General features: G+C 31.7%; 1 protein-coding gene across 1 annotated transcript; it reads right to left on the bottom strand.

Annotated features, from left to right (window-relative positions):
- Positions 1 to 5385: 5385 nt before the first annotated feature.
- LOC129962854 (uncharacterized) lies at positions 5386 to 12871 on the bottom strand. The gene is made up of 4 exons (XM_056076854.1): positions 12688 to 12871; positions 12182 to 12459; positions 11369 to 12077; positions 5386 to 5540 (listed from the first exon to the last, which is right to left on the bottom strand). The coding sequence occupies exons 1-4, from the start codon at positions 12869 to 12871 to the stop codon at positions 5386 to 5388; spliced, it is 1326 nt and encodes a 441-aa protein (XP_055932829.1).
- Between the last annotated feature and the right edge of the window lie 6570 nt (positions 12872 to 19441).

Here is a 19441-nt window from a genome sequence, read left to right as displayed (position 1 = left end):
TTTTATGTTGTATTTAATATAAGTCCGGTGTTTCATAAAAATGAAATAAATTTAATATTATCTTTTCATATTTAGATTAGATATGTGAACAACAAATTACTGAAATTAAAATATTTTGATTTTTTTTTCGTAAAATAAGATGTGTATGATTTCATTTTTATTCAAGTACCGCCTTTGGCGACCAGCCGATTCGACAAAATTAATGCTAGCTAAAATTTCCAATGAAATATTTTATGTAACTTAGTCTCTTAACAGCTTTTTCTGAAAAAAAATATTTTTAAGCTTTGGATTTTGATAGTTATATAATTCAATCATACTAGCATGTAGACCTTAAACAGTTCTGTTCATTGTACTACTTATCTCTCACTCTAATTTTCTATCAGCTCCCATAAAATTTCTACTTTAAATTAAAGTGGAAATGTTAAATTACAATTAATATAAAAACACTTTTTACTAAAACCAGCCATGTCTTTTTTTAAAAAATCTGAAAATTGAAAGCAGAATCGTTCGACATTGAAGTTGTATGTGCACTGCAGAATAATTTTTAAAATTTAGATAATATCTTAAAGAATTATTCAGCAAAAATTTGTTTGATTCATCATGGATTCAGTTTTACTTCCAAAATATTTAAATGATGTAAATAAAAAAAAATTATTTTCCTTCAATCAATAAATGTACTTATGAAAGAATTATGAAATTTAAATTTTACACAGTCCTTTGGTCCTAAGAAATCATATTCTGCGAAATACTCTTGATACTTCAACCTTTAAATAAATAAATAAGCATTTCTATTTTCTGCGATCAATTCTGACCCATTTATGAAGTTTTAAATAGAATAGCTTAGACTAATCATATTTTCATAATCTGAGGCCAATCGCTGGCGAAAAGCCTTGGCAGAAGATTAGCGTTTCTTTGAGACGGTCGCTGAAATGATCTAAAATCGCCAGTTTTTATAGAAGAACTAGCAGATGGCAAATGCTAAACGAATTGGAAACTGTAACCTTTTGAAGGGTATCGTAGATTCTGATGGTATCATCGGAATACGTGGCAACAGGACCACTTCTCCTTTAAACTTTCCAGTTAAAATGGTAGCCTCAAGTATATTGAAGCTACCATTGATATTTTTGATGTATATTGAAGTATATTGAAGCTTCCGGTGATATTTTTGATGACCAAACGCGTACCGTTGCATAATCGAGGTGGATTCAAATTACGCAGGAGAATAATAGGTGAACTAATCTTTAATCGAAGGTTATGGCATTTCAGGTATATCTAGTGAATTTAAAAATTCAATTGGAAAATTTACCCTATCATTTTCATCAACAACAGTATCGATTGATTTAAAAGACATCAGATCGCCTGGTAACAACTGTTGTATTTGGAAGTTAATTTCGTCAACATCAACATTTTTGGCTGCCAAAATAGCCCGATCACTGAGCCAGTTATGATTCAAATAATTACTCTGTATATCCGGAAAAATACTCTGAATCAATTCATTTTTTCCCTGAAGAACAGTGCAGAAATTGTCTGGCAGTTTAATGCATTGCGTATTTGGTTGCAGTTCTATTTTACCGTTCCCAATATCTAGTAATTGTTCAGAAAATATTTGTGCTGATGGATCATTTTGCAATTGTACGCGCATGTTTATGGCCAATCGAAGTGTTTCAACACTTCGCCATAAGAATGATTGTTTTAAACATGCATTTTAATTAAAGATTGTTGAACAATGAAGCACTAATAATTAAAAAGCAAGAAGAAGTCCACTGTATTACTTTTACAATAATATGAATTCAATTTATACTTCAGTTTAAATAACACGTGGTCGGCTATGCTAATACCAAAAATTGAAAAAGTAAGAACAATTGATTGTATTGCGTTTACTACGAAATAAATTTAACTTATACTTTAGCCTCAGCAATACATAGTGGTTATGCCATTAAATTGTAGCTTATGTGAAACGTTGGTACTTTTAACACAGCGCCATCTGTTAGAATCGCTTGGAGCTAACAGATAATTGTGACTGTCAAATAATGAACAAATAATTTGTTCCTTCTTAATACCTTCCTTCTTAGTATAAACCCTTTATGATGTATAATAAATCCTCTAACTTCAGTGATACAGATTCTGGCTTCCTCAGCTTAAAGGAAAGATTAAAAAAAAGTTCTATATTCCACACATGAAGTTGCCATGAGATTTATTCTGTCATTGATACATTTGTCTGTTACAATAATTCAAAATTCATTTACAAAATGAAATCAGTTTCAGAAACATTTATTAAATAATGATAAGCATTGTAGCTGAAGTGAATGATAGCTGAGTTGATGATAGCTGACATAACTTGATACGTACATGCAGTTTATTAGTAAAGAAATGAAAAACTGAAACGATTATTGTGACCATTTTTTATTATCATATCTTCAATAATTTATATAAAAAAAGATTAAATTTCATTTAGCATACAAATGAGTTAATATTTTTTTATTATCCGATTAGAGAAACTCATTATTGGCTCGTTCACTTACCTTTTTTACGATATCCTTAACAAAAGAAATAAAATCATTTAATTGAAAATTCAATGAAGGTAACAAATGTTATTGCCGTACAACATTTTTCTTAGTAAACAGTCAGATAAAGAATCGGAATTCATTCAAAACGAAAAGTAATAATTATTCGTGTGCATCTCCAAGTATTTTTCCAAACTTCTTTATAATAAAAAAAACCAGAATTTTAGTATGTTATATTAATCAGTGATCCGTTAAAACGTTTGTAATTAATCATTTTCAAATAAAATATCTTATTTCTGAGAATTGCCACCGTGCACAGTAATACAAAATTCAAACAAAAGATCGTGATACTTTATCCGTTGCAACGTATCAAATTTATTGTATGCATTAAAAAATAATTGTGGAAAATGATATCTTATTCCTGAGAAACGTTTTCGAATAGGATCATAAATAATTCGAACATTCGGATTCGAAACGTAACGCAAATGCGTGAGTTTTTCTACGCCAGTTGGGGTAAGGCTATGCAGATTCGAAATTTTTAATTTCCTTTATTCTGTTTTATTTTAATTCAAAAGTACTTAAGAATGAATCTGAAAGATCGATTAATTAACAATGTTTAATTTTAAATGCGTCAAACTTTAAAAAAATAAATAGAATCATTTCAAATAATCAGCCGAAAAATCTTAAGCCTAGCCTCATGACTGTTGGGGAAAAAAACTGAAGCCGTACTCATTCGGCGGTGGGGAAAATAAAAAGATTTTTTGGCGGGAAAGTTAGTTTTTAATTAATAATTAAAATTCTAATTAAAAATTCAAAAAAAGGGCTATCCTATCTTTTAAGTTAGATCAAACTGCACACGGTGTGCAAATTTGATTAAAATCGGTTTAGGAGTTTAGAAGTCCATCGCGGACAAACAACGTGACACGTAATTTATATATATTAAGATGATATTCAAATTTCATAAATTATTCAGTTTTAGTGATTGATTTAGTTGACTGGAGTTCAACAATTTTTATTTAAAATATTGGTGTCTCAAGCATATTATATTAAATATGATTCAAAGAGCAGAGGACCTATGTAAAAATTTAGAATTCGTCACCCATCGGATCATTTATTGACTCAAGTTACATAAAATATAATTATTTAATTCATTTAAACCATTTTGTTAGCAGATGTACGCCCCAAATTAGCTGATGGCCACTGATTAGAATGATTATCATATATACAGGTTAGCAAGAAATAAGTTACCCACTTCAGAGGGTTCTAAAATGTGTTCTATTGATCCAAATGAGATGAAATTTGAACTACAGATTATTGAGATGATGCGCTTTACATTTATTAAATAAAAAATTAGTGCAAAAATTCACCATTAGGTGGCGTTCTAATATACATAAAACCATTTAATATGATTTATAATTGCTAAATAAAGTAAAATTAAAATTTCTCAAATGTCCTCCTTCATTTTCAACAATATTATTACGGATTTTCCTCCCCGCCGTAGGGTTCTTTTGATAGTGGTAGGGATATGATGTGAGAACACAGTCAGCAGGCGTCAGTAGAAAACAACGACATTTATTTACATGAAGAGACGAACACAAAGAAGACGAGTACACAGACGACAAATATTTACAGCAGAGACGAACACAGGACAGCACACAGTAGCCCACAGATAGTAATCGTCCACAGCACACGAAGCGGCTAGACAGAATCCTGGGAGCTTCGCTCTGGCGTCTCTCCAATGGCTGAACTTCTCGCTGTCTTCTCTCGCTTTAGCTGCCGTCTCGCTACTTCTCACATCTGGCTACACACAATATACGACGCTGCCTCCACACGAAGCTGGTAATTCGTCGTTTCTTCGCTATCCTCTCGAAGACTCGTTACTTTTCGGCGACTCCGAATACTCCACACGACGACGACTCTCAACGACGACACACCGCAGTTTGAGAGTGCCATTTTTTTATAGTACTGATAGGCGGGGTTAAAATCTTCTTGACCAATCAGGCGTATCTCGGTTCTTAATGGACGGATCGACAAAATTCTCGAAGTTTCGAGCATTATCCAAAGTCGCCAAATGGTCGCCAAGTTTGTCGCCAAACTCTGGGATCACTGACTCGACATCCGGCAGCAGACTGTCTGACGCCAATACAGATGATGACTGTAAAAGGGTCTTTCTTATGAGGACAATATTTACGCTGGGTAGCAAAATTACAGGTTTGTAACAATATGCTCTAATCGTAGAACCATATTTTCTATAGATGATCGGAGTGGGTTTGCCGGAATATTAAGAATATGGCACCGACTGTTGTCCTTCAGATCTGGTAGAGATGATGCCTTTGAAAGTAGATATTGTCCTTCAAATAACCTCACAACCAAAAGTCGCAACTGGTGATGTCTGGCGAACGAGAAGGCCATGCTATTGGGAAATGACGGCTGATAACTCGTGCTTCTGTGAAATGCTGTATTAACAATCGATTTAACGACGATCAATATGAGATGGTGCACCATCTTGCATGAAAATGATGTCTTAAAGGCATCCACGCTATAGAAGAATTGGGATTACAATATCCCTCAGCATATCATGGTACCGTTGTCCTATGATTGAAGGTAGCTGTAAAACCATACCATACTGTCGCTTTTTCAAGATGCAAGGGTTGTTCCTGGATAACGTGAGGGTTTTCCTCTGCCCAAATCCGACAGTTGTGGGTGTTAACTTGAGCAGTGAGGCAAAAGTGGGCCTCATCACTCCACAGAATGTTCCATGGCCAAGTTGTGTCAACCACCATTCGAGCAAGGAACTGAAGTGCAAATGTTTTACGGACCTCTAAATCCCCTCCTGTAACAAGTGCACAGACTTGATTTTGTATGGATAAAAATGCAAAATCTACCGAACAATTTTTCGTACAATTGTAAATGGCATATCCAGAACGCAGTAAACAACTGACAAACTCACACTATTCTGCGGCGACTGACTGCTGGCTTCAACGAGCACGGTCGCAACATCTTCGACGTTGGAAGGCGAGGGTTTTTTTTTGTCCTCTACTTGCAAGAATGCCAAATTGCCCAGTTTTTTCAAATTTCTCAAGCTCAGGAAGCAATTTTTATTCTTTATTTTTTAATTAATAATTATTTTCTGAATTCATGCGTGATATTCATAAGTTTTTAACTCTTATACACTCATATCGAGAGACATTTGTAAAGGAATTTTTAAAACCGATACTGAAGGCGGGATTTACTATGGATTTAAAGATCGAAGTGAACGCATTTTGTGAGCATTATTTTGAAAAATAACATTTTCAAAATGATTTCGAATATAAAAAATGTTGAAATTGAAAGATTAAGACATATAAGCTTTTTCAAAAAAATGTGTCAAAGTTTTATTTGTTTTCTTTTTAATTATTTTCACCACTGATGGTGAAAATAATTTTATTCATTTAATTATTATGAACATGCTTACTGGTAACTCTTTTTTTCGAAAGTTTTACTTCACTACCGATTGTTTATCCCGCCGCATGCATCGCACCACATTTTCAATAGAATACATTTAATAAAATCTGAAATTCGAACCCACAATTTTTCTATAATCCAGACTTTTACTAATTAATCATGTTTTTGAAGCTAAGGATTTGTATTGTATTTGTCTATAAGTACTTGTCAACACTGTATTTAGTTGCTGTTTACTTAAGTTTAAGATCTTCGTTTTAGCAAATTCACTGCAAAGTGAAATTGGCAAAAAAAAAAAAAAAATCACCATGTCGTAGTTTTTAGCGTGTCTTGTTCTTTAGACAGAAATACGAGTACTTTTTTAACTATTTTTATAGAGCCACTATCACAAGTATTAACATTTCTATTAAATTGTAAAAAAAAAAGTTTTTTTTTTGTTTAAAATTAAAATAAAAAAATACTAGAACAATAACTCTTGAATTATCTTGCAGAAATATTATTTTTTCTTCCATAAAATAAATTTCTATAATATTTGTTTAAGGTCATTGATTCAACCCCATTAATATTTTTCAATGTTTGGTAATATGTACAGAATTTGAATAAAATTGATAAAAGAAATTGTTAGTTGGCCCCTTTCTATTATAAAATCATCTGAAACGTTTCAAGATTTTTAAAAGACAATAAAGAAACAAGCTTATCAATTTCGTTAACAGTTTAAAAATGATAGTCCTTTTTGTACACAATAACATTTAGTGTTAATTTTATTCATTTTTGCTTGTTTGTTGATTTTATTCTCTATTTATGTTTGGCACAGTTTTAATTTTATCACTTTCTTAAATCGAGCAAAATTCTATCTTTTTTTTCAGTTAATTATATCTGGCACACTTCTAATTTTATTAATTAATTCTTATTGACGTACTTCCGTACTTCTAAATTTATCAATTAATTATGTTTGTCAAAATTTTAATTTTATATGTTACTTATCTCATCATGTCTCTTCTATAATGAAACTACGATTTCTGCAGGCGAATCTATGGGCTTAAAACTAGAAATTACCCATATCTAAGATCGTATTAATAAAATGCGCCTATGAGGAATTTGATTTGAGAACCTGTCTATGGAACATGAAGTAATAAAATAGCATATTAGGATATAATCATTAATTTTTCCAAATTAATAGAAAATATTAATAGCTAAAAAATATTCTTTACTCTTTGTAGAGTATTCATATCTTTCGGAAAAACGGTCTAACGTTATTAATTATTGAAAAAAAGTTCACATTTAATCATTGATTAAATTATGTGTGTGCATATTGCGTATTGAATATTATAATTTTTCAGTTAATGACATTTGATGTAGGCTTTGATTGTGAGGCTCTTCTAAAATTGTACTAATACGATTCAACAATTATCTCTCTGACTACATTCCTTTTGCTTTACATTTTAATGAATTCAAATTTTTTATTTCATGAATAAATTCACTATTCCCTACACAGAGAAGAATCAGAAGCCTTCCATTCTTATTGCATCTTAAAATAAACCATTTTAAGACTCGAAACCCACACCACAACCAACCACACCAAACAAAATTTTTAATATATATTATTCGAAACATATTAAAATATATTATTCGAAACATGCTTAAAATTTTAAATAATGTACTTATCGGAAACTGTGGAATTTAATTTCCATGTCAGTTATAAAGTTTCTTCAATTAAAAAATTAATTATATGAATTTCCGCAGTTGGAAGAAAATGTAAAACTCACACAAATACATTGGAAATATTTCATATCTCTCAGATGCTGCAAAATTTTCCACCATTATAAATTCTTTTAAGAATAGGAATATGCATAAATTAGTGATCCTAATATTTAAACTCGCGACATCATTGTACAGCAGAACTCTCTCTATAGATTATTGCTAAAAATAAGGTTCAGCTTCTCAACAAGAAAATCTATTATCTTTCATTTTATTATCTATCACTTTTTATATTGAAAACTGAATAAAGCATTAATTATATAACGTTCATGATTTCTAATCTTTACTCATGTTCCCCAGCTTCCCCTAGGAAATCGGTAATATAATAAGGAATTAAAATATTATTTCTTTGTATACTACAGAGAAGGGCTCTACAGCATATTCATTTTCACTTCAAGGCTCTCAAGAAATACATTTTAATTTTTTCTAGGTAAAATAAGAATATAAAAATAGGTACATTTTAGAAGTTTCCTATTCCTTTATTTAATAACTAGCCGCCTTTGGCGACCAGCCGGTTCGCCAATCTTGATGCTCGTTAAAATTTTAATAATTATTTTATGTAATTCCTACTTTAATAGCTTCTTCATTAAAATATTTTAAAACTTCAAATTTAAATTCACTCATAATATTATAAATGCCTTCAGTCATAACGTAATCTATATCTCTCTAATTTTCTGTTAGCTCCCGTAGAATTTATGCTTTAAATTAAAGTGGAAATGATTAATCTGCAATTAATATAATAATATTTTTTACTGAAACAAAGCATTAGTTTTTTGTAATATGATTAATAGTCACTGAGCATTTAAACCTTATGGGCACTAAAGAATATCTTTCTTAATTTATGTAATATCTCAAGAATTTTTCAACAAAATTTTCCCAGATTCATCACGAACAGATCGATTAATTAACAATATTTCATTTTAAATGCATCAAACACTAAGAAAATAAACAGAATCGTTTAAAATAATCGGTCGAAAACAGGTAAAAAAAATTTCTTAAAAAACAATGAGCTTAAACTAAAATAAATACAATTTAATTACAAAAGCATAAACTAACCTAAAAATAATTCCGCTTCCGTTGAAAATAGATGTAAACAATCAGAACACAATGCGCATGCGTGAATTTTCAACGCCAGTTACGGTAACGCAAATGCGTGAATTTTTCTACGCCAGTTGGGGTAACGCTATGCAGATTAGAAATTTTTAATTTCCTTTATTCTGCTTTATTTTAAATCAAAAGTACTTCAGAATAAATCTGAAACATGGATTCATTAACAACGTTTAATTTAAATGCATCAAACATTAAGAAAATATACAGAATCGTTTGAAATTATCAGCCAAAAAATGTTAACCCTAGCCTCAATACTGTTGGGGAAAAAAACTGAAGCCTTGCTCATTTGGAGTTGGGGAAAATGAAAAGGTTTTTTGGCGGGAAAGTTAGTTTTTAATTAATAATTAAAATTCTAATTAAAAATTCAAAAAAAGGGACCCCAGGTGCACATTCCCAAGGTATACACGTACCAAATTTGGTAGCTGTAGGTCAAATGGTCTTTTCTGTTGAGCGCCAACAAACACACATTGAGCTTTATATACGTATAGATAGATAAACTATATAAAATGTAACGCATTGCGAGACTTTGCTCCTGTCTTTAATTTGGTATAATTTTGTAGCAACCAAGATTCATCAGACTTTTTTCATGACCGCTTTAAGTACCAGTTATTGAAAGTTACATTGGTTCAAACGCTGCATTTAGAATTTTAACATGGCCAATATGGTTTTTCTAAAAGTACTAGAGAAAAAGATAAAAACAAACACAGAAACAGGGACCTAACTCTCTAATATATGTATAACCCCATTAATTGTTTTTGGAATTGCATGATGAGTGCATGCTAGCTTGTTATCCTTTAAAATTACATGCTACAGCGAAATCATTCTTTAAACATATTTTTATGAATTTGTAATATTGCTTCATTGCACTGTGAAATCATTCTTTAAACAATTTGTTATCAATTTGTAATACTGGTTTTTAAAACTGTTTTTTTTATCGTAGAAATTGGGACTTACAGATTTTTTTAATCGATGGTTATTGTAATTCTCTTCAAATAAAACTCATTTCTTTCTGGTGAACACCATTTTATTTTCGGGCACATTTTTTGTGCCTCTTCAGGTAGACTGATACAGATTAGGACACCTCACACAAATGAGTGCCACGTCTAGGTCACAGAATTCTTCTTATACTAAACTTTTTGATACAACAACAATTAACAAAAACTTCTTACTCGACAGATACGCCATCTATCGGCGTGAAGCTGTAACATTCTCACCACCTTGAAACCCCAGGGGTTCAAGAGGTTACAATGTTCAATAACATAAAAAATGTTACAACTTTTACACAAATCTAGTAAAAACACACAAGAAACATAATAATCAATATCTTAAAGAAATAATAAATCAAAACTTACAAATTAGAAAATTAAATATAACAAATTAATTATATTCCATAGGCAATACACAAATTTTAGAAATGGCTCTTTTACAAGTGCTAGACTGCGTTTTAATCTTAACACGAATTTTCTTATCATCAACAAAATAAATTTTAACTATCCTACCCATAGCCCATTTATAACAAGGCAAATTATCTTCGATTAGTAACACTAAATCTCCTAATTTTACATTATTTTTGTCAAACTTCCATTTAGATCTCTGTTGTAATTGACTTAAATAATTACGATGCCAAAATTTCCACATACATTGTACAAGTCTAGTTACCTTTTGCCATCTCTTGAGAGGACTCTTCTTTAAATTTGTCAAATCAGGCTTATTTAAAGACCTATTTACTAAGAAATGTGCAGGAGTAAGAACCTCAAAATCGTCCTCGTTAGCTGACAAGAGACAAAGTGGTCGAGAATTCAAAATTCCCTCAATTCGCACAATTACCGTTAAGAACTCTTCGTAAGTTAAGTTTATACCCTTCACAACTCTTTTTAGATGGTATTTAAATGACTTTATAGCTGCCACCCAAAGATCGCCAAAGTGTGAGGATCTTGGTGGAATAAATTTCCACTCAATACCTTCTGCAGATAAATAGCCTGGGAGCTTTTCATCTGGTTTTCTAACCACTTCATGAAGTTTTTTAATTTCTTTATTAGCTCCTACAAAATTCTTAGCATTATCCGAAAACAGTTTCACACATTTACCTCTTCGAGCCATGAATCTTTATAAAGTTGCTATAAAGGAATCAGAAGTCAAATCTGAAACAATTTCTACATGAACAGCTTTAAAACAAAAACATACAAAAATACAAATATATATTTTCTGTAAAGCATCTTTACGTTGAGCCTTATTCTTAATATAAAACGACCCACAGAAATCGGCACCAGCACAATTAAAAGCAAAATCTGGAGACACTCTTTCCTTGGGCAAATTGCCAATGATTTGAGTAGGTGCAATTGGTTACGCTTTGAAACAGATGATACATTGATGAACGATTTTTCTGCATCTATTACGTCCCTTTAGAGGCCAAAATTCTCTAACAAGATAGAGTAAAGAAGAAGCACCAACATGTAAATATTTATTATGAAAATGTTCTATTATAATTAGAGTTAATCTATGACCTTTTGGCAAAATTATCTGATGCTTTTTATTAAAACTAAAATTACAATTACCCAACCGTCCTCCGACTCTTAACAATCCTTTAGAATCCAAGAAAGGATTAAAAGTTTTTAATTTACTACCAGGAGGCACACAGTGGTGTTTTTGGAGACTATTAACGTCTTTAGCAAATTTTTGGATTTGGACATTTTTAATGAAAAATGTCTCTGCATAGTTCAACTCCTCAGCATTCAGTGGACCTGTTGTCTTCACTGCTCCTTTTAGGTTCTTGACAAACCTGAAAACATAACTTAAAACACGAACAATTTTACAATAATTGTTACTTATTTCTAATAGACACTCTAAAAAACTAGGATTATTACAAATGGAAAGATTAATCATAGAATCCTTATTCAGTTCAGTGTTCTTTGCAGTTCCTTTCACCTCAAGAAGATATTCAACATCTGAGACACCAGGATCGTCACTGAAGTTTGGCCAGCTACTAGATGAAAGAAAAGACGGTCCATTCCACCAAATGTCTAACTGTTGGATCTTTGAAGGAAAAGCTCCTCGTGATATCAAGTCTTCAGGATTCTCAGCAGTATTTGCATAATGCCATTGGAAATTCTTAGTATACTCTTGAATCCTAGTGACTCGATTAGCAACAAAAGTTTTCAACAATGTTAGTGGAGTTTTGATCCAAGCAAGCACCACGGTGGAGTCCGAGTACAAATATACTCCATGAATGTCTAGTTGCAAGAATGACAGAACCTCAACGTTAAGCTTGGAAAGCAGATCCGCTGCTCACAGCTCCAAACGTGGGATACTAATTTCTTTGATGGGAGCCACTCGAGATTTGCTGCATAAGAGTGACGCCTTTATCTCACCAGACCTTGACAAAGACCTGGTGTAGACTTGACAAAGCCCTGGTCACAACTGTACGCATTTTTCGAAGCATCTCCGAAGCCTATCAGGTCTACTTTCAGAGCCTCAGAACATAAGACATGACGATCTACGTTTAAATTTTTCAATTGACTCAGTTCAGTACTAAATTTTTCCCACTCTCTATTTAAGTGTAAGGGAACTTCATCGTCCCAATCAATTCTCAAAACCCACAACTTCTGCAAGAATATCTTCGCTGTGATTATCAAAGGTCCTAAGAGACCTAAAGGGTCAAACAATCTGGATATGTCCGATAGTATTGTTCTTTTTGTTGCCGGACTCACAATTTTTTGAACACTAAAACTAAATGTATCCTTTTCAGGATTGAATTGTAATCCCAAAGTTTTTAAAGTGGCTCAGTTAGGGTTATTGAAATTGTATTCTCGGTCCGACGTAGGAGCGTTTTGTAACAAATCAGGGTTATTTGAGATCCACTTGTGAAGCTCCATACCAGCTGATTTTAACAAATATATTAACTGTTCTTGTAGTTCAATGGCAGAAGATAAATCCTCGGTACCACTGAGTATATCATCAACATAAAAATCCTTGCCAGCAGCAACGGCTAAAGGATAATTGTCCTGCTCATTACAGAATATTTTTGTTTTAGTACTCTGGTCGCCAAGTAAGAAGCGCATTTGGTTCCGTAGGTAACAGTGAGCAACTTAAATACACTTAATTTCTCTTTCTCTAAATCCTTCCATAAAATATATCGTAAATCACACTGATCTGGATGTATCCAAATTTGACGATACATCTTTTTTATATCGGCGGTGAAAACTACAGAATTTTTTCTAAACCTCAACAAAATAGCTAACAAATCATCTTGAACAACAGATCCTGAAAACAAATTATCATTACGCGATTGTACAGATGACATTGCCTCTGATGCGTTAAAAACAACGCGTAATTTTGAAGTACTACTTTCTGGCCTGAAAACGCCATGATGAGGCATAATGTACATACCTTGGAGTTTCGCAAGTTGCCTGCATATGCCCCAAATTCTCATACTCAGTTAAAAATTCCCTGTATAGTTGCATATGCTTTGGTTCTCTCTTCAAACGTTGTCAAAGTGATTTAAATCTTTTAGTAGCAATGTGTTTTGACTCGCCTAAACATGGGGGGTCTAAATTAAACGGCATTTTAACGACATAGCTTCCATCGTCACTTCTGAAATGTGTTTTCAATGAAATGATCTTCACACATTAAACTCTCGTCATTTTGTAATTTATCCCCCTCAACATCTTCACTTTCCCAAAATTTCCTAAAATTTGCATCCAAATCTTCTATTACCAATCCACAATGAGCAGTGGTTTCGTTTTCGATTGGAACACTTCCGGTAGCAACAAACCCAAACACAGTATTTTGAAAAACAATGTCTGTTCCCGGAAGCCTAATTTGACCCGATTTTAAAAGTTCGTAGAATATTTGGACACCTAATAAAATATCCACCTCTCCAGGTTCATTGAAACTCACATCCGCTAAATTGAAACTATCTAATTCTAGCGTATCAATGTCAAATTGTTTGGAGGAGATACAATCTGTTATATGCGGTATTACCAATAACTCAATTCCCATTTCAAAGCTACCGCTTACGTTCGAAATTTTCATTTTTACGATCCGTTAAATAACAGAAGATGATTGATTTAGTCCAGAAACCACGATATTCCGTTTTCCTTTTTTCAAATTATCAGCTAACCGTTTTGAAATGAAATGACTCACTTGCATCCAGTAACGCACGTGCACTAGTAAACATTCCTACATTATTCTGAATCATCACACTTGCAGTACTTAATAAAACCATTTTGTTTACATTTAAGTTGGTAGCAGTGAATGAATACGTACTGTTCGCAGTTGACTCATTCGTCAGTTGTGAAGAATTATTACTGGGATTTTCAATTTGCGGAACGAATACATTTGACCTTGGATTTAATCCAGCGTTAGCATTCTGCGAACGAGTTTCAGTTTCGCTTAGAGTATTTCCCAAATGCATAAGAGTATTATGTCGTTTTTTGCAAATGGAACAATTGGATTTTGAATAACAGTTAGCAATTTTATGGTGATTTAAACAATTAAAACATAATTGCTTATTTTTAACGCCCTCTTTTCACTCATTAACAAGTATATTTTTAAAGACAGGACATACATTCAGGGAATGATTTTCCTTAATTTACAAATTACACATTTCAGAGTTTTAACTTCAGCTACAAATGCTTTATGTGGACAATATTCTTTACGATATTTTTCAGAATGGTTTACAACTTGGGGTTGTGAAAACACATTTTCTATCGTTTTTGAATTTTGACGACACATATATATATATATATATATCGCAATGCCTGGCCAAATCTGGTGGCACATACCAAGATTCTCCTTGTTTCACGCCGATATGAATTTGTAGTTCACGATCTAATGAATCAAATATTTTTTCGGAAACCATGAGTTCACAAAACATTTACCTTTCTTAACTGTCACTAATAATCAAATGCTGCACTAAGTCGTGATGCAAACTGGATATAACTTTCGTTTGAACGTTTTTTCGCTATACGGAAATTATTTAAAACTTCTTGTGGGGTGGATTGAAATTCTTTTAACACTAATTCCTTTAATTTGTCATACATACACAATTCATTCTCTTTTAAATATATCATTAAATTGGTAACTTTTTCGCCTAAAATATTTAATAGGATCTCTGACTTGAATTGTTCTGGAACCTTTTTGGTTTTGAAAGCTCTTTCAAGCGATTGAAAAAATAAATTATACGACTCTGCACGTATGGGAACTGGAATAGTTAAGGTTTTGACACTTCTTATCAAACTTTCTAAACTAAAATTTGAATCAGAATCGCTATTTGTCACATTTACCTTTTGTTTTACATCTTTTTGAAAATTCGCAAGCTCAAGTTATTTTTCTAATTACGCGAGTTTAAGTTTTTCCAATTCTAGTTTCTGTGCTTCATTTTTCTCGTAATCTTTTTTCTTTTCAATTATTGACTCAACCAGAGTTTTTACGAATTCATAATTATCTTTATAGATCTCGCTCTTTTCAATTAAATCCTTAATAGCAATTACTTTGGCACCCGAAGGAATATCAATTTCCAGTTCCTCGGCAACTTCTCTCTTTTTAAGTTTTGAAAGCATTTTGAAAAGAGAACTCTGAATATATGCAACTCATAAAAACGAAACTAAAACACAAATTTGGAAAACAAAAGTGTACTCACAGTTACCTTGAACCCAAAACGGACATAATAATCCAATCATAGGAATTTACACTTTATATCCATTGAAGATCACTCTAACTATTCAGAAATCACTGAGAACAACACACGCGGCAAAACAGAAACACTTGCCGACTTCTCAAAACTCTCGATGGTTCAATACTGCGTTGTCTGCTTTCTGGTGAACACCATTTTATTTTCGGGCACATTTTTTGTGCCTCTTCAGGTAGACTGATACAGATTAGGACACCTCACACAAATGAGTGCCACGTCTAGGTCACAGAATCCTTCTTACACTAAACTTTTTGATAAACAATAATTAACAAAAACTTCTTACTCGACAGATACGCCATCTATCGGCGTGAATCTGTAACAGTTGCAATTATACTCTTTTTATCCAATCTTGATGTCGAATTTAATGGTAGAAATGAATATTCTGGAAAATGCAAGAATTATATTCATAACCATATTAGAAACCGAGAATAAGAGATTCTTCCGGAAACTTTCATGTGACCCGATGTTTTGACTGGAAATTATTTAAGGCAAGCCGCTGCACCAGGAATCAGTTTTCTCTTTGGAATACTCATCGCATTGCGAAGTGGTGACATTGAACACTGATGATTATGTTGGTGCTGTTGTTTAATTAGCAATTCTATGTTTACTTGTGTGTTGTTAGTTCTGCAAGTGCTGTTCTTTGCTTATACCATGTCTGTATTTTTAGTGTCCGTGGTTAATGGTTGATGTTTTCTATTTGATTAAAGCATTTTTATCTATGTTTAGCTTTTTGGACTTCTTGTACCGTATACTCACTGTATGATTTCCGTAACTGCATTACACAACTTGCTTAATAAAAATATACATGGTTATTCTTCCCATTATAAACTCAATACACCAACCCTGTATAATAACTTTCAAGATATCTTATTACAAATTATTGATAGGTATTCTGATTATTCTCACAGCTTTCATATAAGGCATTTTTACAAGTTCTTTTTCAAGATCTTATCACAATTTCTTGATTTATTCAGTTTAGTTCAGATTCAAACTTAAGGTTTTTATTTATTTATTTTTACGCAAAATAAATATTATCTACTTTCCCTCAAAACACTGGAATTAAAATAAATGTAATATATTGTCGCAAAAAGAAAACCTATGTATAGCTAGTATGGCTCAGAGGTAAAGTACGCGCTTGCAACGCACAAAGTCAAGGGATCTAAGCCCAGCCTAGTCGCATTAATTTAAAGGGTGAAATTTAATTTGAATTTCTTATTTTTCAGTTGTTAATATTCTAGAAGCTTCTAGAACTTTCTATAACCTTCTTTATAATTCTAGATTATTCTGTAAAGCTATAAATTCTGAGTTCCACAAGAGTAGAATCAATTCTTCGCCTGCATGTTACGAGTTACTTAAAGCTAATAAACTTGATATTGTGTTGTTACGTTATTCTTTACAACTTCGTGACAATGTGTATCAAAATATATAGCACAGAAAGTGATTTGTATTGAGAAAGCATTTTCTAACAGTGGTAAGGAAAGAATATTATGTGGATTTTTTTCGAAATGAGTCTCTCGCAAAGACAGTCATAATAAGTGACAGTAATAAAAATTTAGCTTGACACAGATAGTTTGAAATATTGAGAAATATTTTTGTTCATATGGAAGTTTACTTTATAAAAGGAAGCAGTTGAAAAAAGTAACCGAAACGTTTTGAGAGAAAATAAACAAGATCATTTGGTATAGTTATGATCTAAACTATCACACGTGATTAGATTTCTGTCAACAAAAATAACCAACAAGACCTCTCCAGAATATAAAGTTACATTGCACGAAAACTTTTCAGAGCTCACATTTCACGTGCCATCTTTTATTTATCCCACTTCATTAACTTTATACCGATTGGCTAATTTATGCTTATGGACAGTATTAAATACCAAATGGACTAAAAATAGATAACATTAAGATGATTTGATGGAAATATAATAGTGTGAAATACGATAGGTTGTTATACAACAAGAAATGTTTAAGTTTGATACAACAAGAAATGCTCTCAGTTTGATCTTGCAAAGTTATTCGGAATTAATAGACTTCGGAGATATGAGACGGTGTTATCAAAATGTATATGAAGATTTTATTTTTAAAGATAATTTAGTGGTTTCCAGAATTATGAACAACTAACACAAGATATAGATTCTTCTGAATGGCAATAAGTTTTCCAATAAGTGATACGACGATTTTAAACTAAGACTTTTGTTATTAAGATCATTATTCTTGAACTATCCTTTGGAAATAATTTATTGAAAGGATTATTCGATAAAAAATGATTTAATATGTCAAGATTGAAATCGAAAAAATGTCTATCGTTTATATATTTCAAGTAGTTAGCAAAACCAAAGAGCAATCAGTACCCTAGTTTCAAGCTCTGCATCAATTTCACTATTTTTTTTATATCACTTGAAAAGTTATATCCCTTAAATACATCAGTAACAGTCACTTTCTTCTTCTCATTATCCTCCAATTTCGATTAAAATCTAAAAAAGAAAAATACTTCGTTGTATTCTTGAAAAGGAAAATTACGGAAAAATTGCGCAGCTCCAACTATTATACCTATTTTGAGAATCCTTATTTCAACTGAAAGTTCATGCCTCTAAATATTATTAGAAATAATCCTTTCAGCCAAAGAATTCCCGTTTACGAATGGTCTATAGGGAAAATTGCTGCTACAAGATAAGCCAATTGACAAGTCATTTTTTCAAAAATTTAATAGCATTTACCAAACCAGGCACTCAACAATGCCATTAAATCTCCAACCACCAACTCCTTTTAAAATGTCTGAAATCCAACTTAAAAATTTTTCTCAAAATCAGATCTTATTGTAAAATCATACTAGAGTATAAAGATTTTTTAAAAAAGAATTGATTAAATTCATCATTTGTTTCGTAAGACTACCTGCATTGCAACAGCTTTTTTCTCAACGTTCAACATTATCTCCAAAGAAAAAGATCAAAATAAATGATGAAGGAAAATAGATAAGAAAAGAAGTTGCACTAAATACAGAAATGTAGTCAGTTATAGATAGAATCAAAAGTTGAACTACAAAGAGTTCTCAAATATTTATTTCATTAATTTTTTTTTCTAGGAATAAATTTTACATAAACAAGGAACGATTTTCCCGCAGGAACGGTTTTAAAGGACAAGGAAAGCTCTGTGTGAAGCGAGTACCATTTTACTATTAATGTGACGGACAAATAGCTGGTGCCTGAAAAGGCATTTTAGAAATTATATTCAAATATAATATATATATCCGCGATAAGAGCTAAATGGCATTCACCTTTAATTGGTAATATACTAAACCATTGCACAGAACTAAGTAGGCATTTTTCTTTGGGTAACTTTTAAAGGCTACCTTCTTCTAGCAAAGCAGTTTTGCACTGAGTCAAGTCAATATTTTGTTTTTTTAAAAAAAGAAAAAGTACTTTTGTGTCAAAATGATTCAAACCATTTCAAATTTTGAATCTATGGTGAATCATGAAGACAAGACAATGATTAAACTTTGTTTTTTTTCTGGAATTTTATTTCGCATATTATGAATTAGATATGATTTCTTGCTTTTTAAAAATTAATTCTTATGCATATATCATTTACTTTTTACATTAGAATCATTCATTTTTGATGCTATTATTTATGAGTAGTTCAATCTAAAGTTTATTAATGTTCTTTAGAATATTTTATTCATTTAATTTAGCAATTTACAGTTATTTATTTTAATTAAATTAAGTATTTTTAAAAAAATTTTTTACAAAATAACTAATACATAAGTAGATTTATATGCAGTTTAGGATTTTTAGAATTGTCTAAAATAGCATCTTGCTTAATGAATGACAAGTTAAAAATCTTTAATTTTTTACAATTCTTTCTTTTTATAACGCAGAGTTTTATTAAGGGCTAGAGAAAGAGGCTTTTTGTCCCTCAATTGTTTGCATCCTCCATATTTT

This window comes from Argiope bruennichi, chromosome 3, assembly GCF_947563725.1.
Source record: "Argiope bruennichi chromosome 3, qqArgBrue1.1, whole genome shotgun sequence".
Lineage (NCBI taxonomy): Eukaryota > Metazoa > Arthropoda > Arachnida > Araneae > Araneidae > Argiope > Argiope bruennichi.
The sequence above is the reverse complement of the archived record's forward strand: the minus strand, read 5'-3'. Positions and strand labels throughout refer to the sequence as shown.

Bases quoted from the DNA above. Each gene is read 5' to 3' on its own strand.
- LOC129962854 (XM_056076854.1), bottom strand. From the start codon at position 12,871: ATGCGCTTCTTACTTGGCGACCAGAGTACTAAAACAAAAATATTCTGT. The intron at 12,460-12,687 runs GTATGGAGCTTC...TTGACCCTTTAG, and splicing joins ATATTTGTTAAAATCAGCTG to GTCTCTTAGGACCTTTGATA. The intron at 5,541-11,368 runs GTAATTGTAATT...TCTTGCAAGTAG, and splicing joins AAGAGTCGGAGGACGGTTGG to AGGACAAAAAAAAACCCTCG.